The following is a 25,645-nucleotide window of genomic DNA, read 5'->3' as shown; positions in this document are numbered from 1 at the left end:
GAAATCTTTGTTCATTAGGATGTATGTATGTTGAGCTATATTTTTAAATCATTGTAACAGTATTTGGGGGAGAGTGTGCGAGTGATGCGCTACCGTTTCATATGAGCTTAAGCGGAGGTGAGGAATGAAGGCGGAGGTTGAGAGGCAGAAGAGCGAGAAGAACCACTACCTCGGCTGCAGCTCTGACCGTGCCACAGCACCAACTGCCTACCTCGCCCTGTCGCTGATCCTGTTGCTGACACCATTACTCCAAGCCTGGCTTCTGTGTTTGCCCACCTACCCCCTGTTATAATAAAGTGGAAAACAAAGGACTGCTTTGATTACTGCCACAAGCTATCTAGGCAGTATGGGGAAAGCTATGTTGACCTGAAGTTGATTCCTGAATACGATGGTAGTGCCACTCAGTCTGTGGTTGAGTGGCTTGAGAAGTTGGAGCTAGTGTGCAAACTCCAAGATGTCAAGGATGTGGCAAGCGTCATCCTTCTTCGCCTGACTTGTGGTGTCTTTGTTGTGTACCTGCAGCTGTCTGAGGACCAGAAATCCACCAAGAAGATAAAAGAGGCACTGCTGTCAATCCCTTCATTGCTTACGAACAGTTTATTGGCCGGAAGTTGCAGACTGGAGAAACACCGGACGTGTACTTGGCGGAGCTGTGGCGCCTCTCATCACTGTTTGGTGGTATGAGCGACAAGGCCTTTGCTTATGCCTTTGTTGCTGGATTGCCAGAGGACGTCCGCCAGCTACTGAGGGCTGGGTTGTGCATGGAGTCGCTTGAGCTGGACCAGATTTTGGCACGCAAGGGCGGTGATCAGGGATGATGGCCCGTGTCAGCCAGTAGCAGTGTGCCTTGGTGCGGCATGTCCTGGAGCCGGATTCTCACCGGCTGCTGCCAATAACCTGTACTTCGAATGCTGGGGCCTGAATCACCTCGCTAGGGATTGTTTGGCTTGCCATAGAGGAGCAGTGCGTGGTGGCTGAAGCAGCACTCGGTGATGTGTGAGATGCTTCTAGTGTGGAGGCCCCGATCACATCGCCTCTGCTTGCTCGGGAAAACCAGCGCAGAGAGAGGGAATCAGCGCCACCCTCTTCTCCTGGCGGTCTGTGAGTGAAACGCTACCTAGTCCTGTTCCAGGAGTACAGCGCATGTGTCGTGCTGCAAAGCATGGAAAGAGGGTGGTGTCAGCATGGTCACTATAAGCGATGAAGAGTGGAAGTGTGAGGGAAAAGGGACGGTGCGCCTTCAAGTGAATAGTGGGGCCCCGGCCAACATGCTGTATCAATATCCTGTCAGGGTTCGTGGGGTATACCAGTATTACCAGTAGTACGGTATCAGAACGGTACAGTAGCGGCTGCAAAAAGGGAGATGACAGAGTTTTGTATACAACCAAATGTGTGGCCGTTTGATTATCAGATATTTTCACCACTAGTAAGTTTATAAATGAAAAACTACAGATAGAATACAACTGGCGGAGGGGGAACGGGGACGCCAGGGAGCCTTTGTTTACAACCACATGTGTGGGCATTCGACTATCAGGTATTTTTCCGAGTATTAAATCGAACTTTTGCGTTCGAGTATTGAAAAGTTTGAGTATTTAGACGTTTGAGTATTGAGTTTCCACTGTGTGTGTGTGTATATATATATATATATATATATATATATATATATATATATATATATATATATATATATATATATATATATATATATGGATCCTCAGACCTCAAACTTCTTGGATCTCATACAATTTAGTACAATTTTGTACCAGAAATTCAATAAATAATACCCTCGGAGGTCAATCAAAATCAAGACCTCAACCAACCGACACTGGCCGACTAAGGTCCAGAAGCATCAGTTGCTTGTCTCTGTTTTGTTATGGTCAAGTGTAATCACCATGGCTGATTTAATCATTAGCACCATAATTAAAAATTAAAGATACTATTAAAACAACTGATGTTGCCAAAGGATCCTTTTAATGTCTAAGCAAATACTCCATCACAGGAGTCAAAACTAGTTAGGATCAAAAAGGCTGTTGTTGTATAGGTACATTTCACTTGGGACAGCTGATCAGCTGGAGTGTACAAAAATGCCTGCCCATAGGAGACTGGTTACTCTTTTCACTGTAGAAGAGCTCATTGACAACCCTGTACTAAACGCTGTAAATGTCATTCATAGAAAAAAAATTCAACTTTATGTAGGCAAGATGAAAGAGGAGAGCAGAGAGAGTCCTATGAGAGGTTTATTTACATTATTCCCTATGGCAGTGGTTATCAAACTTTTCAAATTTCTGATATTCGGTAGAACCTCCCTCTCACATATCCATCACCCAATATAGATAGAACCCCCCATGTGTAATTACAGGCGCTAAATGGATGTAGACTTCACGTAGTCACTTGGTCTCTGTCTTTCTACTGAAATGCAAATGATTTAATCTCTTTCATATCTAATTTTATCCATTCCTGTTTGTAGTAATAACTAAAAGTAAGGTTTGTCAAATGTATATAGATTTTTAACACGGAACCCTTGAAGGGGTTCCATGAAACACAGATTGAGAACAACTGCCTTATGAGGAGAAAATCTTCAGACCTTGAATAATTGCACAAATAGCTTTCTGGCCTGTATTTTAGTACATACTTGGAGATTACCTAGTTTTTTTTTTTTCAGTACCTTCATCAACATGCATATAATATCAAAGCAATATAATGAAATTCAAATGTATGGTATTAGAGAGGAATAAAGATTTCAGTTATAAATGTTGAGTGAACAGAAATTGTTGAGGATTAGGCTACACAGTGCAGTCTTGAAAAATCACATCAAAACATCAATTATTTTGTACAAAAAGTTTCTTCTTGAATCTTTAATCAGTAAAGCATAGTAAATAGAAAACAAGGCTTCAGTGTAATGGAAAAAGAAAACTTAAAGTCGTAAAATTCGTAGTGTGTTCTATTCTTTGACAATTAGGGGTGTAGTAGCCACAGCCTTGAGATAGGGGGATGTTGCCACATGCACATCATCATTTTGTTGAATGTACATTTGTTTATGTAAAGATATTTGTAATGTAAAGTACTTGTTTATTACACACTATAGGACTGTGAAAAGTGTATGTAAAGGTGAAAATAGAAAGTTTAAAAATATACATAAAATAAAGTTCCACATCTCTAGCCTGATATCATGAGCCCTGAGAAAGGAAAAAAATCTGAGAATCAAAATCGTATGGTAGCCACACTTTCATTCATGGTATGGGAATGATACACATACCAAACAATTTTATTATTTTTTTCTCACTTTAAAGGTAAAAAAAAAATAATAAAAAAAAAATATAACTAGATAAGACCTCTATCTCGGACAAATCTCAACTCTGTATGGATTAACTGGCTGATTGCTGTCTCACACTTGGCCATTGACATGAAGATCAAGCATACATTCTGATTACGTTAGTCTTGGGATTGCCTGAGAGTTAGGAAGTTAGATTAAGTAGAGGGCTCAGAAAAGGGCTCAGTAATTGTGAGAGTGGAAGGAGGATAGGAAGATTAGAAGCAGCTGTCACTTCCTATTGTTTACAAGACATATATCCTATCAACTTACCTTTTCTTGTACCTTTTTTCCTTTTCACCTGAGTTTTCCTTTCTCTTACCAAGTGTTAGTGCAGCCTTTGCCATCTATAAGACACCTGCTTCTGATATTCCTATCTTCCTTTCAGTTTTGTGATTACTGAACCCCTTTCAAACAAACACCATAACAACAATCTTTCCTTCTTTTCAAGCTTGCAAAGAACCATTATAATGTAAGGAATTAAATATGAATAGTGAAATGGGATGGTTGCAGCAAGGATGAAACAGGCATGGGTAGTAGGCGAGAGAATGTACTGCTTTTTAGTCTCTCTTATGGCTGTAAACCAAATAATGTTTATAGTTGGTAATTTTTTTTTTTTTTTTTTTTTTTTTTGCTACAACTCTACAGTGCTCATCACAGCAGTGCCTCGGCATAATGCCATGCCAAAAACAATGACCACCATATGAGGGTTTTTTTCGTCACGGCATTATGTCAGGTACCACCTGTTAGCTTGGCGTCACTGCCTCCCAACACACACCACAGTACTGCCTCAGTGCCCGCGTGGCTGTTGTGGTGAGATGAAGTGTTGCGCCTTTGTTTTCTCATTCATGCCATCTTTTGTCTGTGTTTCCCTTGGTTTCTGGGTAACTATGGGCATAAGGAAGTCATTAATGCTTGTAACTACAACTCAGATCGTAGGGCTTCACAAAGCTGGACTCCAAACAAAAGAAGTAGTGGTGAATGTTGGTGTGAGTGAGTGATCTGTGAGAAACTGGGTGAAGTGTTCCAAGGACAACAATGATGTTGAGTTATCGTTGCCGAGATTTAGCAGTTACCCGCTAAATCTCGGCCTGGCCCATCAAAGACATCTGTACATTCTTTAATTATGCTCAAAAGGCAGCTAGCTAGAGAGTACACCTAATGTAACTGCCAGAGAATTGAAAGAATAAAAGCCACATCTGCTTTCTGACTGGGGCCAGGTCGAGGTTTAGCAGACTGTAACTTGACACCACTGTCGTCCTTCAAATGCTTCATCAAGTTTCTCACATCAACATTTGCCATTGTTTCTCTTGTCTAGAGCCCAGCTTTGTGAAGCCCTATAATCTGAGCCATAGTTACAGGCATTAATGACTTCCTTTTACCCACACTTGCCAAGGTGTAACCCAGAAATGAAGGGAAACATGGACAAAAGATGGAGTGAATGAAAGAACAACGGTACAACACTTCCTCTTAACACAACAGCAATGCGGGCACTGTGGTGTGTGCTAGGAGGCAGTAACATCATGCTAATGGCTGGTACCTGGAATAATGCCGACAGAAAAAGACTCTGTATGGTAGGCCATTTTTTTTCATCACAGCATTATGCCATGGTGTTCACACACATAATGCCATGACGAGCACTGTAAATATAGTGTAATGATATAAGATATAATACATTCATCTTTCTATATGTCTGTGGTTTAAGATCAACCCTTCTGATAAAACTTGAACCTAAAAGAAAATGGAATATACTATGTTGTGGTATAATACAGGGTTCAGGATTAGTTTCTGCAATTATTGCCAGAGATGAAAGCACAGGTTAATCTAGATCAAAAATGTTCTGTGCACATATGTATTTTGAGGGATTGTTTAACCATGGTGTGAAATTCCAGTGTTTGCCAGCCAACAGATACAACAGCTAGGCCATGATGGAGAAACACTATGCTCACACTCTCCACATTAAGTTATGCAATACAGTCTGAATATATTTACTGTCACTATTTTAGAGGAAAACTGCACATTACTGACTAGCAGTCAGCTGATTTGCAACTAACTTTCCCCTTCCCTACCTGGGCAGGCAGTAGATGGTGCCATGTACACTATTGTCTTTATTTGTTGTTCATTATATTCATACCACCATTGTGTAATGTTTATCAGTAAATCATCATTATGTTGATATCACTGTAAACCTCAAACACTTTTAGAAATCATGACTGAAAAATGTACAATTTCACCAATGGACATCTAAGTTTATGCATTATACCACGGAGACCTACCTGGCCCAGCTGTCGTATCTGTCACCAGGCTACATTTGAATTTCACACTATAGCTTAACAATGCCTCAAAACACACATATGCTTAGAGCATTTTCAACTTAAATTTACATGTACTCTAACCTGCAGCAATATACATAGAGACTTGTATTACACCTTGAATACCTCTATGTCTGTGGATGATCTCTTATTCTCTCTGAAGCAGCTCAGTCTTAAGGACAATAAAGTCATGTAGTGACAAGTAACTAAAAGGACAATTGCCCCAAACTAGTCTTGGGACTTGATAATCATTATGGTCCAACATCTGAGGTACTGTCTGGTTTTTCTGAACAGAAGATTTGATTACTGATCTCAGATCAATTCCTTAATGTTCCAACAATGTTCCTATGGAGTCCCTAAGACAAGGGAACCAATAATGCTGTCACAACACCTCGGCTACATCCATCATTACTGCTGCCAACTTTACCATAGAGATTCTTAGCCAATGATCAACTTACACATCTATTAAACTCTTTCCATTTTCTCAAATGAAAGTGATTTTTTTCACTTATAAGATCACTGCCTTCCTCATTGTTCATTCACAGATAAAAAAATGTGTGCTAAATGATGAAAATAAGCAGATAAGTGCCATTAGTAAGAATATGCTAATACACAAGAGGTGAAATCACAATTACAGGGAAAACAATGTACTGAAGGTGTTCTCTGCCATTTTACTATAACATATATGGGGAAAAAATATCCTACAGCTAAAAATTTTCTATAAATACCTCTCACCTTGATCTTGACTTTTGTAGAATATCTTGCATGACGTAAGTGTGAGGAGCACCATTTCAGTGAGTTGTTGACACTGTGGAACCCTGAAAGTGCTGGAAATAATCTTGGCAATATCTTCTACTGTGAGGAGACTTTGCTTTAACAATATGGCCTTAATGGTCTCCATCCTTAATTCTGCATTTTGTTCCGGTGAACCAAGGTCTGCCCATGCCTTCCGCTGGTCCAGGACACCCAGCCAGTGGATGAATGGGTATATTTCCTTTTTTCCTAGAATAATCAGTAATATATTCAGTGAATCTTAGCTGATAAAATTATCCTAAAAGAGTGTGATATTCAACTCTGAGAATAAATGAAGCCAAAACAATTAAAACCAAATTTTTTTTATGGTTGGAATATATAACATTCTTACCTTCACAATTACTGATGCCTTTTCTTTTCCAGACTTTGTGAATATCATCAAAGAAGAACAAAGGACTTATTATCAGTGTTAATTCCAGCCAACTTTTAGTGAATCTGCCTTTGATCTGCTGAACAAGATGCTCCCACAAGCGCTGGGTGGTGATCTCACTGCAGTCATTAAGGAACATAGTTATATTTGCACAACTTTCCAAGTTAACAACTTTTTTGTAACACTTGTAATTGAGTTCAAGTTTCTGGTGGATATCATTGCAAAGATCAGCTGTGATTTTTTCAAACCAGCTGCCATGATCACATACTGTGTGTGGGGTGTCAAATGTGTATTGCTCTTTGATCTGCCAAAATTTCCGTATATCTGTGCAGGTCTCTCGCTTAATTGTGTGATTATTTGGTCTTCCCCTTCTCATCTCAGTGATGGAAGAGTGATGGCTGACACAATTTCTTTTGAGCATTTCTTCACTGTTTCTTTTAAACCTCATACTAAATAAACAGTCTTCAATTGTGAAACCTTCAAAGTCTGAAACTTCTTCCATATTTGAGTCTTTGCAAGTATATCTTCCTTGGGAAACTGAGGCTTCTTTTGTTCAACATACAGTTACCTGAAAATGTAGCAGTAATTAGATACATGTATGTGTGTTTGTGTAAGTGTATTCACTTATGGCTGTCTGCTGGTTACCCAGCCAGCTATTACCTTATGGAAACTCAGATGTCATAGTGATCAAACTTTGTGTAGGACTGAGACCACTCATACATTACACACTGTGAATGTGAGATCATAACTCATTGGGTTACATCCCATATGGGCTGCTAGGTGGACATGGGATGCACATTAAGAAACTTGCCCATTTGTCTCACCATGCTTGGGAGCTGAACCCAGGCCTTCTCAGTTGTGAGCCAAGCATACTAACCAGTACACTATGAAGTGTATGTCAGTGTCTGTATATTTGCTTAATTAGGATATGCATCCAAGAATCAATCCATAACAGTACTTGCATAATCCTACACCTTTAAGCACGGTGCAGTGCATGATTATGACAAACATTCCAGAGGGAATTCATAATGCAGCAAAAACCTATTAATCTGTTGAGCAAAGGGCAAGGAGTGCATCAGATTATTGGTTTCATTGAATAATCAGGATTTATTCCTGAAAACACTATACATAAGCAATAAAGTAGTAAACATTAAAGAATTAAGACACCTTGTAGGGGTAAAGTGTGATGGTTTGACTCCCACTGAAAGTCTCCTTTCTGACCAGCAAAAAGTTGTTCCATTTTGGCTCTTCAGCAGTTGAGTGGGTTTGTCCAGCTGGAGGGTGTTCCCAAGACCTCTATATAGCTTCTTACACAGATGACTTTACACTCACATACACACAACTAAGTGTAGACACAGCCTCTAACCTCTTACACATGTTCTTCAACTGAACTCAAACATTTTGCAGAACAAAACTGTGTACATACAGTGGTACATTGAGTTTAAGAGTTTCACTTATTCTTTGACAGAGCTGGTATCTCAATTAAAATTAATTTTCTCAATTGAAATTAAATGAAATGCCATTGATCTGTTTCCAGCCTTCCAAAAATATCCTTTTTTTCTCTTTACATGCTTTAGACAGAAAAAAAGCAAAAGAAAAAAAGTACTAATAAATAAAAACTACAGTAGACCTCTTAACTTCGGACAATTTAGTTAATCGAAATGCCATTGATCTATTCCAGCCTCCCCATAAAAAGCATCTTTTTTCTCTTTACGTGTCTTCATAAAAAAAAAAAAAAAAAAAAATATATATATATATATATATATATATATATATATATATATATATATATATATATATATATATATATATATATATATATATATATATATATATATATACAGCGCTTGACAAGGAAGTATGAACGGTTAGCAAAGATGAGTCATGAGGAGAATGAACAAGTCATAAATCAATGAAGAAAAGCTCACTCCTTACATCTAATATGTACTTTGATGGGTGGCCTTTACGTGTGATGATCTCACGAAGACGGTTTGAAATGGAAGTGGCGTACTTGGCAAGCTGTGCAGGGGTTATACTAGCCCAGGATTGGTGAATGGCTGCCTCGAGCTTGGGCACAGAGCTGGTATCTTTACCCTGCAGATCTTTTTAATATGGTTCCACAGGTCTTCAATTGCATTAATATCAGGACTATTGCCTGGCCAGTCTGCTATGTAAGGTATATGACAGTCTTTAAGTCACTGAGTAACACTACGAGCAGTGTGGGCTGGGACATGATCTTGCTGAAAGATGGTAGCACCTGAACTATTAAAAGAATTTAAGAATTTAAGAATTTAAGAATTTAAGAGTTCATAATAAACATATTGATTCACTTTTACATTTTTTGGTAGTACAACAAGGCTCCTAAGTCCCCTTCCACAGTAAAGGTAGACTCATTGGTCCAGAGAACATCCAGTCGCTTGTCAGCATCTCACTGAAGATATTTCTTGCAAAACTCGATCCTACAGCACTTCTGGTTAAGGGTGAGAAGAGGCTTCTTCACTGGGTGGTGGTTTGTGTACCCCAGGTTGTGTGTGCGGCGGCTAACAGTTCGTACACTAACCTCCCCAAAGAGTCCTGCGTTACTTTCTTTTATTTTCTGGCAGTAACACATGGATTATGCTCTAACTGTCTCTTGATAAGATTAGTAGCATGATGGGATGTCTTCCTTGGTTTGTAACCCAGTGTGTCACAGTCCCCTTCCTTTTTAAAAATGGCAACCCACTTGCACACAGACGTCTTGCCAACTCCAACCAGCTCTATTATTTCCTTTGTTTGGTGAACAGCTTTATGTAAAGCTATGATCTGGGCTATTGTCTCTTGTGATAAATACTTGTTCTTGCCCATATTAAGGCTAGAAAGCACATCTGTTTGCAAAAAACACTGGCCGCCTAGGTGGCGTTGTCGGAACACTCGTGAAAAAAAATTCTCCCCACGAAGGCTAAGAGGCAACTGAGGGATGATTGGTAGCATGTACCATAAACCTTACCCTTAGCTTCTCCCACTTGTCCATTCATACTTCCTTGTCCACATCACTTACCTTCCTGCTAAGGTCTTTCCATTTTGGACAAGGAAGTATGAACAGTAGCAGCCCCATTTGTACTTCCTTGTCGAGCACTGTATATATATATATATATATATATATATATATATATATATATATATATATATATATATATATATATATATATATATATATACTGTGGAGACTCAATACTTGAACTTCATTCCAAATTGCCGTTCGAGTATTAAAAAGTTTGACTATTGATACCTATAAATCAGGTAATTTGTTCCAGCCATTGCCAAACCCAAGTTTAGAAAAAAGCAGCGGTTTAATTTTGTAGTCGCCGTTAGCATTGGTGCACAGAAGCAGGGTTAGCCTGTCTTTAATGGGCTTGTGTCCTGGCAAATACTTCTCTTCCTTTGTTATATAGAATATGTTTGGTAGTTTTTTTTTTTTTCCAAAACAGGCCAGTTTCATCACCCCTAAAATTTGGGATGTTGGGATTTTTAGTTCACGCTAACTCAGGAGGTTTAGCGAGAAACACACAAAATAGCCTGTATTCACATACTGATTACACTTGGAAATTCAATAAATGAGTGAGAACAAATGGTGTTCTACCCACAAGCAACTTTTCCTCTTTGCAATGCAAAAAACCAGAAGTCTCTAGATGATATGGTTACCAATATATCACAGGTTGAATGAGGTAGTATCATCGGTGTACATGGCCTTGCGTCCGATTGGGTCCAGCGGCCTTGGCTAGAGCGATAGAAAACGGGCCCTTTGTATCCTCTCTCTCTCTCTCTCTCTCTCTCTCTCTCTCTCTCTCTCTGAGTCAAAATGTTCGCAAAGTTATTCAGTTTGTATATATTTTGCAAAAACATATAAAATACATACAATAGGAGTTGCTGGTAGTGGTGGTGGAATGTCCTTCCCCTTGGTTGTTGAACCTCCTATATCCATATACATCACTATCTTCGCTCTCTATTATTGTAGAAACTGTTAATTCCAAAGCCCTTCTGATACCACTCTCATTCAAAAGTTGTCTCCCTGCAACATGGTGAGAGACTCGAGGTGTAGAAGTAAGATGCATGGGAGAGGTGGCGGAATCGGACACTGTGAAATCACTGTCGCTCCCACCATCCATCGTGGGAGTTGGTGACACAGTGACGTATAGCATATGTTTACTCCTGACTTGGGGGTTCGCCGTGCCTCACAACAGAATGAATTCCAATTTTTTTCTTGAAATTCACAAACCACCCTTTACTTGTTTTAAAATTATCATTGGAGTCTGATGTAGTACAGGCAAACCCGCTTAACGAAGGGATTACGTTCCTAAAAACCCTTTGTTTAGCGAAACTTCGTTAAGTGAACTGATTATAACAAGTTTAATCCCTGACTTGAACTTCCATTGAGAGTAAACAAAGTGAGAGTGCATCATAGTACAGTGAAAGGTTTAATGAAAGTAAAAATTATGAAGTTAAACATTTAGGCAGTTTAATTTAAGTCATTATAATGTACACTAATGTATGTATGTACGTAACTTTATAATGTCGATGATCTTAAATTTATGAAGGGAGGGAGAGTGAAACGGGAAAGACACTAACCGGCAACCTGTGGAATGTAAACAAAGGGCGCATCATTGTATCACATACAATGATACGCCACATTTCCACAACACTTTCCATTTTATCCATTGTAGAGTCACGAGTTCAGGTGGTTCTTTTAGCTTGCAAGGAAGATATGATCTCACCAGCCTTCTTAATAGAGTCTGCTGACTTGAAAACAGTAGAGACAGTAGATGGAGTCAAGATGGTGGTGAGCAATGCTATTAGTTTTCTCGCCTCTCTCGTGTCTGTGAATAATATCCAGCTTCACTTCGAGAGTAAGAGACTTCCTGGTCTTCTTAGCAATGCTAGGCTACATTGCAGGGCGTTTTGGTGGTAAGTTGAGCGACGGAAGACAAGCTGCTGCTGACGCTGTTATTGTTTTGAACATGGTGAGTGAGTGGTGCGCGTGTTGTCCACGAGAGGCGCTGGTGTATTAAAAAGCGTGTCGGCTTGCGTGATATGGCGGTGCTTTCAAACTTGGAAAAAATTACCTGGATAAAACTCCGTTAAAGCAAGTTTGGTGTTTGTTAAATGAGCAGATGGTAGTAAAATGAAACCTTTATTGTAGCGAAATTTCGTTATGTGAACCTTCCTTAAGCAGAGGTTGCCTGTATCAGAAGTAAGATTACAATCCAGCAGCCTAGCCTTCACACAAATTATGGCCTTTGACAAAGAATCACCAGCCATCTGCCTTTAGGCTTATCCAATCAACAATCTTTTCATTTCTTCCACTGCTGCAGGTCGCTTAAATTGCCTTTTCACACCAATTACCACATCAGCTCTTTTAATGAGCTGTCTTCTTCTGTATTGTGGCTACTGTAGATTTAGCCATACAGTACTCAGCTGTAAGATTGGTTATTCTTCCTCCTTTCTTATATCTATCAATAATCTCCTTTTTGCTTTTGATGGTTGTCACTACATTCTTCCTTGTAGGTTTATTCTCACCATTAACAATCCTCTTCGGTGCCATTGTAAGCTTCCATATGCAAAAAAAAAAAAACTTTCTAATGTTGTTCTTATGACAGCAAAGGATCAACTGGCTGCGGTGGCCCAGTGGGGCGCGTGAGGCAGCGGGAAGGGAGAGACCCTTTGTTTACAGCCACGTGGATGGACTTTCTACTAATAGGTATTTTTTCGAGTATTAAGTCGAACTTTTGTGTTCGGCTATTGAATAGTTCACCTATTTAGACGTTCCAGTATTGAGTCTCCACTGTATATACAGGCAAGCCCCGCTTAATGAAGGGGTTACGTTCCTAAAAAACCCTTCGTTAAGCGAAACTTTGTTAAGAGTTAAAGGGGCCGCCGTGGTACAGTGGAACCATGCGTGCTTTGGGGTCCTAGGGGTCTCCAAGCGCATGGGTTCAAATCCTGTCCACGGTCCGAGTGTAGGTTGGGCTTCCTCACTCGGGGTAACAGTTTCCTATTGGGTGGGCTTTCAGATAGGAGTTACCCCAAAAAGTACCCCCTTTAGCCCAGAAATTCCCATGAAAAGTCCACATGGTATAAAAAAAAAGTGAACCAATTATAACATTATAACAAAGTGAGAGTGCATCATAGTACAGTGAAAGGTTTAATGAAAGTAGAAATTATGAAGTTAAACATTTAAGCAATTTAATTTAAGACTAAGTCATTATAATGGTAACTTTATAATGTTGATGATCTTAAATTTATGAAGGGAGAGAGAGAGTGGAGTGGGAAATACGCTAGCTGGCAACCTGTGGAATGTAAACAAAGGGCGCATCATTGTATCACATACACAACTTATGTACCACATTTCCACAAGGCTTTCCATTTTATCCATTGCAGAGTCACGAGTTCAGGTAGTTCTTTTAGCTTGCAAGGAAGGTATGATCTCACCAGCCTTCTTAATAGAGTCTGCTGACTTGAAAATGGTAGACAGTAGATGGAGTCAAGCCATGGTGGGAAGCAATGCTATTAGTTTTCTTGCCTCTCTCGTGTCTGTTAATAATATCCAGCTTTACTTCGAGAGTAAGAGACTTCCTGGTTTTCTTAGCAATGCTAGGCAACATTGCAGGGCGTTTTGGTGGTAAGTTGAGTGAGGGAAGACGAGCTACTGCTGACGCTGTTATTGTTTTGAACATGGGGGAGTGAGTGGTGTGCGTTTTGTCCACGAGAGGTGCCGGTGTATTCAAAAGCCTGTCGGCTTGCATGATACGGGGAGGCTTTCAAACTTTGAAAAAAACTACCAGGATAAAATTTCGTTAAAGCGAGTGAATTAAACGAGCAGATGGTAGTAAAAGGAAACCTTTGTTGTAGCGAAATTTCATTGTGTGAACCTTCGTTAAGCGGGGTTGCCTGTATATATATACATACAGTAATACCTTGAGATGCAAGCTGCTTGAGATACGAGTTTTATGAGGTACGAGCTATGATTTGGGCATTTTTTTATTTTGAGATGTGAGCAAAACTTTTTTGAGATACGAGTCATACTTGGGGATGTTGCCGCAGACCCACGACTCAACACGTCAGTCTAGCCTTAGCTGAGCTAGTATCTATGTGTTTCCTGTAGATCTCATGCAGTGTGATTGTTTTTTCATAATTTTCAAACTATTTACTGGTTTTTTTTTTTTTTTTTTTTTTTTTTTTTGTCTTAAAGTGCAGTTCTAATTTATGTTAAATGTTTACATGTGAATGATGCCTGCATCCTTTCCTCCTTCGCTCCTCTTCCTCTGCCATTCACCACCATTAGCCAAAAATGTCTGTCTCCAAGGTAAGAATACTAAATAAACTTTTGCTGCTATTTTACATATTTTCATGCAATGATTAAGTATGCATGTGTACGTAACTAAAAAGGCAAAACAAATTTCTCCTGTCTCTACCTAACTTGTCCACCGACGCTTATCATGGAGGAGGGGATAAAGACATGAAAAATTTAAATGTGCACTGGCTTAGCTCCAAGAAAGGATATGTTTCAACCCAACTTTCTCTGGACTGGCTCAAAGAATGTTTCATTCCTGAGGTCAAGAAATTCAGTGAAAGGAATAATAATCATGTTTAATATTCTCTTAATATTAGACAATGCACCAGGCCATTCTTCAATAATGAGTGGCCTTGATCCTAATATAAGGGTCAAATTCTTGCTGCCTAACACCATGTCCCTCATTCAACCTATAGATCAGGAAATAATTTCTGTTGTGAAGGCTGCTTACTCAAGATGTCAATTTCGGCTTCCAATTGCTTCCAATCCAATTGGAACAGTGGCAATTAGAAGCCACTTTCCAACAGTCCTGGTTGGAAGCTGCCTTCCATTCAGTCACCACTGAAGGGAATGCACCTGTAGGCAACCACCTGGAACCAGCCTCTCTAAGGTGGCCAAGAACTAGGTTGGACTTCTCCCAGTTGACCTGACTTCCCAGTTGAATACATAGAATTAGCAGAGCCCTTCTGTTCTCAATGCATGATGCACTTGAGGGAGCCGGTACTAGCCAGTCATCCAGCTAGTGGAGCAAGGGAATGCTGCAGCGATGGCCCCAAGCTGAAATGGGAGCCATCACCTTGGTAAAAACTTGAGATGTGGAGGCAAAGCCAAAGTACAGTGTTCGAGAAGCCTGCAGCCTGCTGTAACTCTGAACATAAGGAAGATGCAGGCATTGCAACTGACCCAACAATCCTCCATTAGTTTGACAGCCCCTTTCTCTAACAACCTTTTCACCACGGCCAGTAAAGGCTAAGCCATGAGGAATTTGGGAGACAAAGGCCTGCCAAGAAGCAACCTGCTCCTTCTGCTCAACAGCTACAAGCATTTGGCCCTCAAAAAAGAAACTGACCCATAGACAAGGACATCAGTTGCCTTCTTTCCCTGTCACCACACGTCTTAGGCAGGCAAGCCCACCATCAACTGCTAATGTGAAAGCAACATTTGCAGCTGAAGTAATTCTGACAGTTGCATCACTTCCAGATTAGCCTTAGTCAAGCACTCTCTGACTCCCACTATTGGGGCAGAACTGATTGGCAGCCTCCTCAACATCCTGTCAGAGCAGAACCAGAGAGCTTAAATCATGCAAGTTTAACGACAGGGGATGGTCCAAAACAAGCAGTCTGACTCTTTGCAGAGGCACTGTGGCAGCCCAGCCTGACTGCCTGTGTTAGGATGAAAGGAACTAGGTCCTTCCTCCCAGTCTTCTTATGTCAGAGTGGGGCCTGAAAACATATTCTCTTAAATTTTATCAAGAAGATATTATTCAATAGTACAAAATGGTGACAGCAATGTGATGGAGTGTTCAAGCTTCATCTCCTGCCTGCTTGCCTGCTACCTTGTCTGTCAGCTATGTCACTTTGTCCCTGCTCCTTGCAGGCCACACCAACACACAATGTGCTGCCTATTTACTGTTTCACGAGGCCATCCTTGCTCTTTGTGGGCCACACCAATGCACCATGTGCTGCCTGTTTAGGTGCTCCCAACTCTTCGTGGTTCACACATGAACAACTGCTTTTGCACTGCTGTACTATCACAAAGGATATGGCCAGAATTGTTGGCATGAGTGAAAGAAATGTGCAGTGATGAGCCAAATAATTTTGTAATGGTAGAGAGGTGGCAATAGCACAGCACCAAGGTTGTCCTAACAAGACCCATCAAATGGCTCCCACAATTTGAAGGTTATAAGATGATAAAAGGGCTGACTGCAAGTTTAGTGAAAGAACAAAACCCTCAGTTGCTTGGTGAGGTGTCTGTGAGGATAGTGCAATCCATGGAGTTTCTCTGCCATCACAAAATATCAATGGTTGCTGTAGTCTACCAAGTTTGTTTTCACATAAGGCAAACCACAATACAGTAAGCCCCCGCACTAGACGAATTAATTAGTTTGGCGAAACTCCTGCTAAATGCGAATTTTGCCAAGCATGAATTCTTTATACCATGTAAATTGTCTAAAAAATCCCTCAATCAGTCTTTGGTCATTGCCGAAGTCCATTTTTTGACCCCTAAAATACCATATTTCGAGCTGAAATAAAATCTTTTGCCTTCACATATTAGAACACATGTACAAAACAGACCAATAAACAATAAATAAAGCTAATAAGTCATAATATTATTATAAAGGCAGTAACTCCCGTTTTTTCACCCGTTTCCCTAGCCCACTTTCGTCCTTGCCGCCACCACCATTGTCCCTACCCCCACCGGTACCACCTATTGTGCTGGTAGAGGCCATATTGGTAGTAAATCGCCAGAATTCATTCCCACTCTAGCAGAACAGAGGGTAGCACAAACAAAATGGCTGAAGGGGATGCTCACACTGCGATGTGATAGGTTTAGAGAGAGGTCTGACATCACCGGGGAGCCACGTGGTTTGCCGTGTGGCCGCCAAGTTTGAATTCAAATTGCCAAGCGTGCACTCGGTGGTCCATGGCCACCCTAACGCCAAAAGTGAATTTCGCCAAGCTGAGATTCGCCAAGTGTTGGGGCTTACTCTATGAAAATTTTCTGTGGATCTCTGGTCATAAAATAATGAATTTCAGAATAAATAGATTTATGACCATGGAAATTTTTATCAAACTTGTCTCATTCTCTCTTCACATCATGGTCTTGACCAATACATCTCCATAATAAGAAATATGGCCAAATTACTCTCCATATTACTGTTCATCTGCTGTGACTCTAGTAACACTTCACTGATTGACACAGCAGAAAAAAAAAAAGAACATCATCTCAAGCAACAATTCATCTTTGTTTTAATGAAAGTATGTAATGGTAAAAAGTTACTATGGTCCACTTTGACCTAAGTGAGACAGGTCTTACCCTACAACTTAAATAAAAAGTTTTTAGACTACCTACAACAATAATTTTTCTCATTTATGTTTATCTATCTATCACACTTCAGGGATGAGGGGTTGTCTGTTACTGTGAATTGTCCGCTACTGAAAGCAGTTTGTCTATGAGACCCTTAGACACCCCCTTTGCCTTGCTCAGTAGTTTATCCTTTTTTGATATTGCAAAAAATTATTTCAATAATTCAATTGGTCTTAGGCTGCATCCACACTGGGAACGAGAAAGTGGGCGAGTGCAAGAGTGAGCCAGTGTGGATGAATTTCAGTGGCCACACTAAAAGTAATATCAGGCGAGTTACCATGGCAACAGGCTTCCATCCGTATTGTCAGTTGATGCTTGACACTTGACGAATATTTATCAACTTACACCAGGGCTTGCATTCAAAAATTTCTGATACTTGAAAACAGTATCATGAAATACCATATTTTATCCAGATTCGAGAATGTGTGAATACACAAAATAAATAAAGGCAACAATTAAGCGAATACCATCCTCTGATGCTACATTGTCTTTCTGTAAACTTCCAAATTCTTCTCAAACTTTGCCGTATGTGCTTCTGGGTGACGAAGTCTGTCCCCTCCTTCCCTTTTAATGTGACCATACCCAAAACACAGCTTAGATTTAGAGCGAGATGTGTCAAGTGTGCTTTTGGACTTCAGAAATTTGGACTTCGAAATTTAGGATACTAACAAAGGCCATTGAAACATTTGCTGACACAACAGTGGCTATCACTAAAGCTGTTTGTGTCTTACATAACATGATGCTAAAGGAGGAATGAGTTAGATTATCAAGTAACAGTTTTGGTGATGAAATTGAAGAGAACATTCAGCCACCACATGGGGAAAAAAGTTATTCAAATATTGCTAAGACAGTGAGAGAGGAATTCACTCTACATATTTATTCCGTTGTCAAGCAGTGCCTTGGCTAAACCATATAATTTTTTTTTTGGGGAAGAGAGAGAGAGAGAGAGAGAGAGAGAGAGAGAGAGAGAGAGAGAGAGAAATTATTACCATGTATGGAAATAAACTGACCAGAAACTCCAAAATTTTCAATTATTCTTTTCCTCTGTAATGCTGCAAATGCCCTGTCACTATTTTTATCATATGATGCATCCCAAATACTGGGTGTAAGGGACACTTCACTTATTAGCTGTTCACTATCCATGTCTGAGTTAATTCCCACTTCCTGATGGATTCAATTTGAGTACTCTAGTCTTCCAAATCTAAACGTTGTTTTTTGGCGTGTCTCTTTAGGGAATAGCAGGCCTTCCACTGCTGCCACGTTTTACCCAGAATTTGGATGGCTAAGTGTGTGACCTGACCCATCTCTCATTTATCACTCTCTCCCTTCCTCCCTCACCTCCACTCTCTCTCTCTCTCTCTCTCTCTCTCCAAGACAATCCTTCCTTATTCCTATATTCAATTTCCATCCTTAAATTCACACTGTGTGTGTGTGTGTGTGTGTGTGTGTGTGTGTGTGTGTGTGTGTGTGTGTGTGTGTGTGTGTGGATAGGTATCTACCAGCGTGACACGTGACCTTGCCCCCACTGTGTCTCGCAGGCAGGCTGTGCCTTGGACAGTAATGAATGTTGCCACGTGAATGGAGTCAAAAATATTTTATCTTATACATGAATAACCTAATTTCTTTTAGATGTTCATTCGTATTGTATTTGGAACACAGTTGTTGCACCATTTGTCTTATTAAGGACTATGGTGAACGTTGAATAAAGATTATAACGTTTTCACAGCAACACTGTTACAAAGGTCTGCCGGTATTTGTTATTGTGATGTGCATATCGTAAGCGTGGAATGTTAATTTTTCTTTTAACTAATTTCTTTTAATATTTGATGATACTGGATTTTCGTTAAAGCATTTTATACGCCTCTTTCTTATGTAAACAGAGCTCTAATTTGCTAGTTCTTGTAGACTTGGCAGAGCTGGAAGGCCTGCTATTCCCTAAGGAGCCCAGCTAGAAAGCAGCCTTTAGATTTGGAAGACTATACTGACTGAAGCAGGAGTTGCTATAGCAACTCTACCCCCCTTCCCTGACATGCCCCACCCTCACATCAACTGATTTACAGGGTACTGGGCAGTGAGTTCAAGGTCATCATTCATGATTGGCAAGTTCATCATGAAAGTTCTGTATAGATGTTGCTCATGAAACTAATATATATATATATATATATATATATATATATATATATATATATATATATATATATATATATATATATATATATATATATATATATATATATATATATATATATATATATATATATATATATATATATATATATATATATATATATATATATATATATATATATATATATATATATATATATATATATATATATATATATATATATATATATATATATATATATATATATATATATATATATATATATATATATATATATATATATATATATATATATATATATATATATATATATATATATATATATATATATATATATATATAGTATAAATAACTGAAGATAACTAATCCAAAAGAGTTTTAAATAATATAAAAAAAATCAGGGTCTGCCATGGTACGGTGGAAGCACGTGTGCTTTGGAGGCTGAGGGGACTCTAAGCACACAGGTTTGAATCCTGGCCACAATTCTAGAGTAGAATGGGCTTCCTTAGCTACTCAGGGCAACAGTTCCTTAATCAGTGGGCTTTCAGATAGGCTGCCTCCTTTAACCAGGAAACTCCCATGAAAAGCCCACATGGTATTTACTAAAAAAAAAAATTACTAAGAACATATAGACTGGTACGGTAAAGTAACAATTATTATGAAACCACACTAAACAACTGCCTACACACACAGCTGATGATTGGTCATTGTTAACATCATTTATGTATATTTTGCATATCTGCTAAAATGAATTCTTCATTGCCTCAAGATCTTAAGGGAACATATAAATGCAAATGTTGAGTGTAAATTACCAATAAAATACAAAAACAGTAGCCAGAAAACACAAAACAACTGTTTATACATACACTGTATGATACTCAGTGTTTATATTACATCTTATCAGCTATATTTCAGCATATTTAATCTTCATATGTATATTTTTGTATTCATATCATAACCTGTAGATTAAATTAGATTAGGTTAGGTTAAGTTAAGTTCAGTGAGATTTGCTAAGGTTTGGATAAAGTTAGGTTAGGTTTAGTTAAATTTTCTTTAATAACTAACAGTCTTGCAGTGTGACGCCTGTGGAACATTCTGCATCAAGAGATCACAATGTTTGTCTTTTATGAGGATGAAACCATTTTCCCTTGCTCTAATTTGGCATGTTTTGCATTCATTGATTACTGTTTTCTTGACAAATCCCTTTCCAAAGAGGATTTTGGATAACAATGATATTATCATGCATGTATTATCTGAGAAAATGTAAAATATTTTTTTTAGCTGATTTCAGCATGTTTAGCACACAATTAATTTGTCGCTCATTTTCATCACTAGTTCTGGGAGCTAGCAAAAAATAATAATGATGTTGGAAAACCAACTAAATGTTAAAGAACCAAACTAGGTAAATGTTGAAGAACCGACTAAGTAAATGTCGAAGAACAAACTAAATGTCAGGGAAGACTAGGTAAATCTTGGAGAACCGACTAAATGTCTAATGACTAAGTGTTGCAGAACCGGCTAAGTGTTGCAGAACCGGCTAAATGTTGAAGAGCCAACTAAATGTCAGAGAACTGACTAACTGTCGGAGAAGCGACTAAATGTCGGAGAAGCGACTAAATGTCGAAGAAGCGACTAAATGTCGGAAATCCGACTAAATCTTGGAAATCCGACAAAATGTCGGAAGACCAATAGAATCTTGCCAAAGTCATTAAATCCTGAAACTAGACAAGCTTTTGGGTTAAATCTCTCTGCATGCTAAATTTAACTCTTATCATCCATACTAATCAACTTACTTGTACAACTGCCTTCTTAGACTTCTATTCTCTCAGTTTAAGAAGACTAGAAATCCTGGAGTTTAAAAGGTTGTATTGAACATGAGATCTTGTGTTCCAATGTGCACTGGTGCAAACCACAGCCTGCCTCATCTCACAGGGGCTTTCAGACACAGCTTCAAGCAATCACTTCGAAGAAGAAAGAAGCGTAGCTAGCCAACCAGCCTTCGTTTTGGGGAAGGGTAGTCGTGATGGAGGGATAGAGGGAGGGAGGGGAGGGACCAGTGTTGCCATAAGCGATCTGCGTTGAGGCTTTCTCCTTGTGATATGTTGATAACAAATCATATAGCAACTGTTAATATATTAACCATACAATGTTATACTTTATTATAAAAAAATACTGCATATGTAGAAATGTATATTTTTGGTGCATAAATATTATTGGTTTGTGTCAGAAGAAAGTAAGCATCTTCATTGTTAGGTATGCTACTGTAGCGATGTACGATGTCACAGTTGTTTATTAACCTAATAACTTCAAAGCATTTACAATAATGATAAATAACGTGCTTTTAACTGTAATTTAATTATTAAGATGAATAAAAAAGTGGGTTAGTGAACTTGAAAGGCAAGTGGCAAAAGCTATGACAAATACATCCACCGTAGTGGTCCCATACCTGTGTCTAAACTGTACTTATTTAGAAGTAACTACGTTCATCAACAGGAATTATTGAGAGAGAGAGAGAGAGAGAGAGAGAGAGAGAGAGAGAGAGAGAGAGAGAGAGAGAGATTTAAACTTATTCCATGACAACCAATAGAACTCAGCCTGTTACAATATATGTGCGTGTGAGTTCAGCAAAGCGATCATTATTTTATAGCGTGGGCAGTGTTTACGCTTAATATAGAACTTTTAAAAGTGATATATTTGATGATATTCAAATAGTTTAAAAACAGAAGATTTTTATATACACATAACAATCTATTAAACATTCTTTTCATAAAAGTTAACATTTTGAGCTACTAATGCTAAACAGAGTTAAGCAGTTTCGTGTATGGTACTACCATAATATGTTCAGAAAGAACGGAGTCTCTTATTTTTTCTCTGGATAACTTATCTATTTCTCTATTTCTACAATTGTATCACATTTCTTTCTTTGGCTTTAGCTAGACCGTTTAGGCATATTCCCTTTTCTACTAAAATATCCTGTAAAATTGTGCATTTCCTTTTTATCATTTCATTTATTTGTACTTTTTTTTTTTTACCACGTAATCTAGGGTTACTATACATTAACTATCAAAATTCAGGACATCTTCATTAACACCTGATATAATATTAGAAAACATGTAAATAATAAAAAAAAAGCAACAACAACAACTCTATTTATCTTTGCTGCAGTAAAAATGTCAAAAAGCCACAAACAAACAAACAAATTCATGAAACTTGTGCCTATATGTTTTTAACCCAAGGATTCTAATAGGATCATTTCCAAACACCTAAGACTAATTATTGATCTTCTTTCGATTTCCTTACAGCTAAATAAAAAAAAAAAAAAAAAAATGTGGCCTTTTACTGTTTTTCCTGGCTCTATAATTTTGCTTTCAAATATGTAAGTTTTTTTTATTTATTTATTTATTTTTATTTATAAGACATTCATTAGACTAATTTCTCAGACACCTTCAATTACTCCTTTTGAAGTTTAAGAAGTGAAATAAATTGGGAATTAATAATTGGTTGATTTATTAAGAATCTATGAACTTCATGGAGGTGGGAGTTGTATTGTAGAAAAACAAAAAGGTAACAAATATATAACATAGAACACTGCAGAAGTGCTGAACTACTGAATCACTATGGTGTGCAGGAGAGCACTACTTTCACTAATTGTGTATGCCATTAATTCATCTATATGCTGTGGAATGTTGCTGCATGCCTGGCCATGGCATCCACTGCATATCACAGTTCAACGCATTAATAATTTTCTGCAGCCACAGTTTTTTTTTGGCATTGCGCTTTGCAGCCACAAGAAACTAGCTTTAGCAATTTTTCATGAACAACTGGATTCTCAGTAAGTAGCTACTGACATTAGTTTATTTTATTTTTTCATCCATTCCAGTTAGTTGCAGGAAGGATGTGACTTGTAGCTTGCTGCACAGCATGATATATTCTGTACAAATGTTGCTTCAGTGCTGCAAATGTAGGTGGCAGAGAGTCTAACTTGAATGTGGTTGAAAGCTTCATGTGAATCCTCAATAGCCTTGTTTTGGCAAAAGTAGCAAAACCTGTCCATACTATATAGCGTGCCTCTCCATTGCAAAGACAAAAATGTCCCCTTCAGCAGTATGAAAAACAATGTGAGAGTGAAAGGACAACATGTTGACTGTGACCCAAATATTCTGTGGTACACCATTCTTTGCATATGAACTTGCCTCTGAGCCACCATCTTTATTCAAGCAAGGTATGATGAGAAAGGCATCAAAAGCAGAAATGGGTACCATCTTAAAGGAGGGAACAGAAAGCACATACTGATGTTTGTCTAAATTATGCAATATTCCATAATGATGGAGGATACCTGTTACATAAAGTCAGATGGCTAGTTAATACTACATACAGGGAAGTTTAAATTGTATGGAGTCTATGAGTTATGTTGTTCAGCACTGTGCAGAAAACCATAGTCTTGTTCTTGATAGCTATGATATGATATTTCCAACAATACAAAATTCCACAACCATCTGCTGAGAGTGAAAAACTACGAGTAACTTCTTGTAGACTTCACTTTGAGTCAGACATGAACATTTTTACTAGTAAGGATTCCTTCCTCAGAAATCATGCTGATGAAAGCAGACTGTTGACAGACCTGATACCACATTAGTTAAGGAGAGGAATTCATGTAAAACAAGCCACAGGAGATGCAGATGCTATGATTGTATCTACTGTCATAGATGAAGCCAGTATAGGAAAAATTCCCATGGTGCTGGTGGGCAATGATACAAACTTACTTGTTATGTTCATCACTCTTGGAGATCCATCCTACAGCATCTCTGTGATGGTAAAAACTGACCCAGTGGTACTGCATTACATACCAGAGCTCCAAGGAAAGTATAAAAAAATCACAGAGCGGTCTCCTGTTCCTGCATTGTTTCCCTTGCTGTGACACTACATCTGCCGTATATAAGGGAAAGAAAAAAGTTTTCCATTGCTTTATGAAGAGAAAGCTTGAAATGTTGGAGGTACTGAAAGTTTTCACAGAATAGAGCTCACGTGTAGATGAAATTGCTAGTGCGGAAGAAACATTTACAGCACAACTGAATGGAGAAAAAGGAAACACTATATATAGTATGGACAGATTGTGCTACCTTTGGGGGGTTCACATCTTTCAACCACATTCAAGTTAGAGTCTCTGTCACCTATATTTGCAGCACTGAAGCAACATTCATACAGATTGAGTATATCATGCAGTGCAGCAAGCTACAAGTCACATCCTTCCTGCAACTAACTGGAATTGATGAAAAAAATAAAATAAACTAATGTCAGTAGCTACTTACTGAGAATCCAGTTGTTCATGAAAAATTGCTAAAGCTAGTTTCTTGTGGCTGCAAGGTGCAATGCCAAAAAAAAACTGTGGCTGCAGAAAATTATTAATGCTTTGAACTGTGATATGCAGTGGATGCCATGGCCAGGCATGCAGCAACATTTCACAGCATATAGATGAATTAATGGCATAGACAATGAGTGAAAGTATAGTGCTCTCCTGGACACATTAGTGATTCAGTAGTTCAGCACTTCTGCAATGCTTTATGTTATATATACATGTATTTGTTACCTTTCTGTTTTTTTACAATACAACTCCCACCTCCATGAAGTTCGTAGATTCTTAATAAATCAACCAATTATTGATTCCCAATTAATATAATTTCGTTAACTTAAAAGAAGTGATTGAAGGAATATAAGAAATTAGTTTAATGAATTTCTTATAGATAAAAAACCTAACTTACATATATCCATGCAACATATCATAAGGCCAAGTAAAACAGTAAAAGGCCACATTTTTAAAATTTTTTTATCAAAATTAGCTGTAATGAAATCCAAAGAGGATCAATAATTAGTCTTAGGTGTCTAAAATTATCCTATTATAATCCTTCAGTTAAAAACATTTGATTAGATCTGAGTTTCATGAATTTTCTGCTAATAGTTTTAAAGTTATTAATAGATTTGGTTTTCCCAAATTGACTCATATTTTTGGCAGCTTGCATGGGTGGACAGATGAAATGTTATTGCTGGTCACTTCAGCTAGTTATACTCACATTTTTAGCTTGTTACAAATTTGCTGCAGGTATCAGTCTAATTTCCCTGGACTAGCATTCTTAATCATTCATACCTTTCCCTGGTAAACTCTGGAACTCTCTGCCTGCTTCTGTATTTCCAACTTCTTACGACAGAACTTCATTTAAGAGGGGAGGTTTCAAGGTATTTATCCCTTCTTTTATTTATATTTTTTTGGGCTAACCCTTTTGAACCTGCAAGGGAACTGGCA

The 25,645-nt window shown here is 38.4% G+C and overlaps 1 protein-coding gene across 3 annotated transcripts in view; it reads right to left on the bottom strand.

Annotated features, from left to right (window-relative positions):
• LOC123504644 (uncharacterized threonine-rich GPI-anchored glycoprotein PJ4664.02-like) overlaps nt 1-21,389 on the bottom strand; it is a 43,750-nt gene extending 22,361 nt beyond the window's left edge. For 2 of the 3 annotated variants that reach the window (XM_045255360.1, XM_045255359.1), the window contains exons 1-3: nt 21,141-21,389; nt 6,767-7,373; nt 6,358-6,624 (exon numbers count right to left, since the gene is read on the bottom strand). In XM_045255360.1, coding sequence (XP_045111295.1) covers nt 6,358-6,624; nt 6,767-7,307 — 808 coding nt within the window. In that variant the 5' untranslated portion in view covers nt 7,308-7,373; nt 21,141-21,389. The remainder of the gene's footprint in view (nt 1-6,357; nt 6,625-6,766; nt 7,374-21,140) is intronic. The other variant, XM_045255362.1, reaches the window with a different exon arrangement.
• Between the last annotated feature and the right edge of the window lie 4,256 nt (nt 21,390-25,645).

The sequence above is a fragment of the Portunus trituberculatus genome, chromosome 16 (genome assembly GCF_017591435.1).
Source record: "Portunus trituberculatus isolate SZX2019 chromosome 16, ASM1759143v1, whole genome shotgun sequence".
Classification (NCBI taxonomy): Eukaryota; Metazoa; Arthropoda; class Malacostraca; order Decapoda; family Portunidae; genus Portunus; species Portunus trituberculatus.
This window is presented reverse-complemented; position numbering and strand designations above follow the sequence as displayed.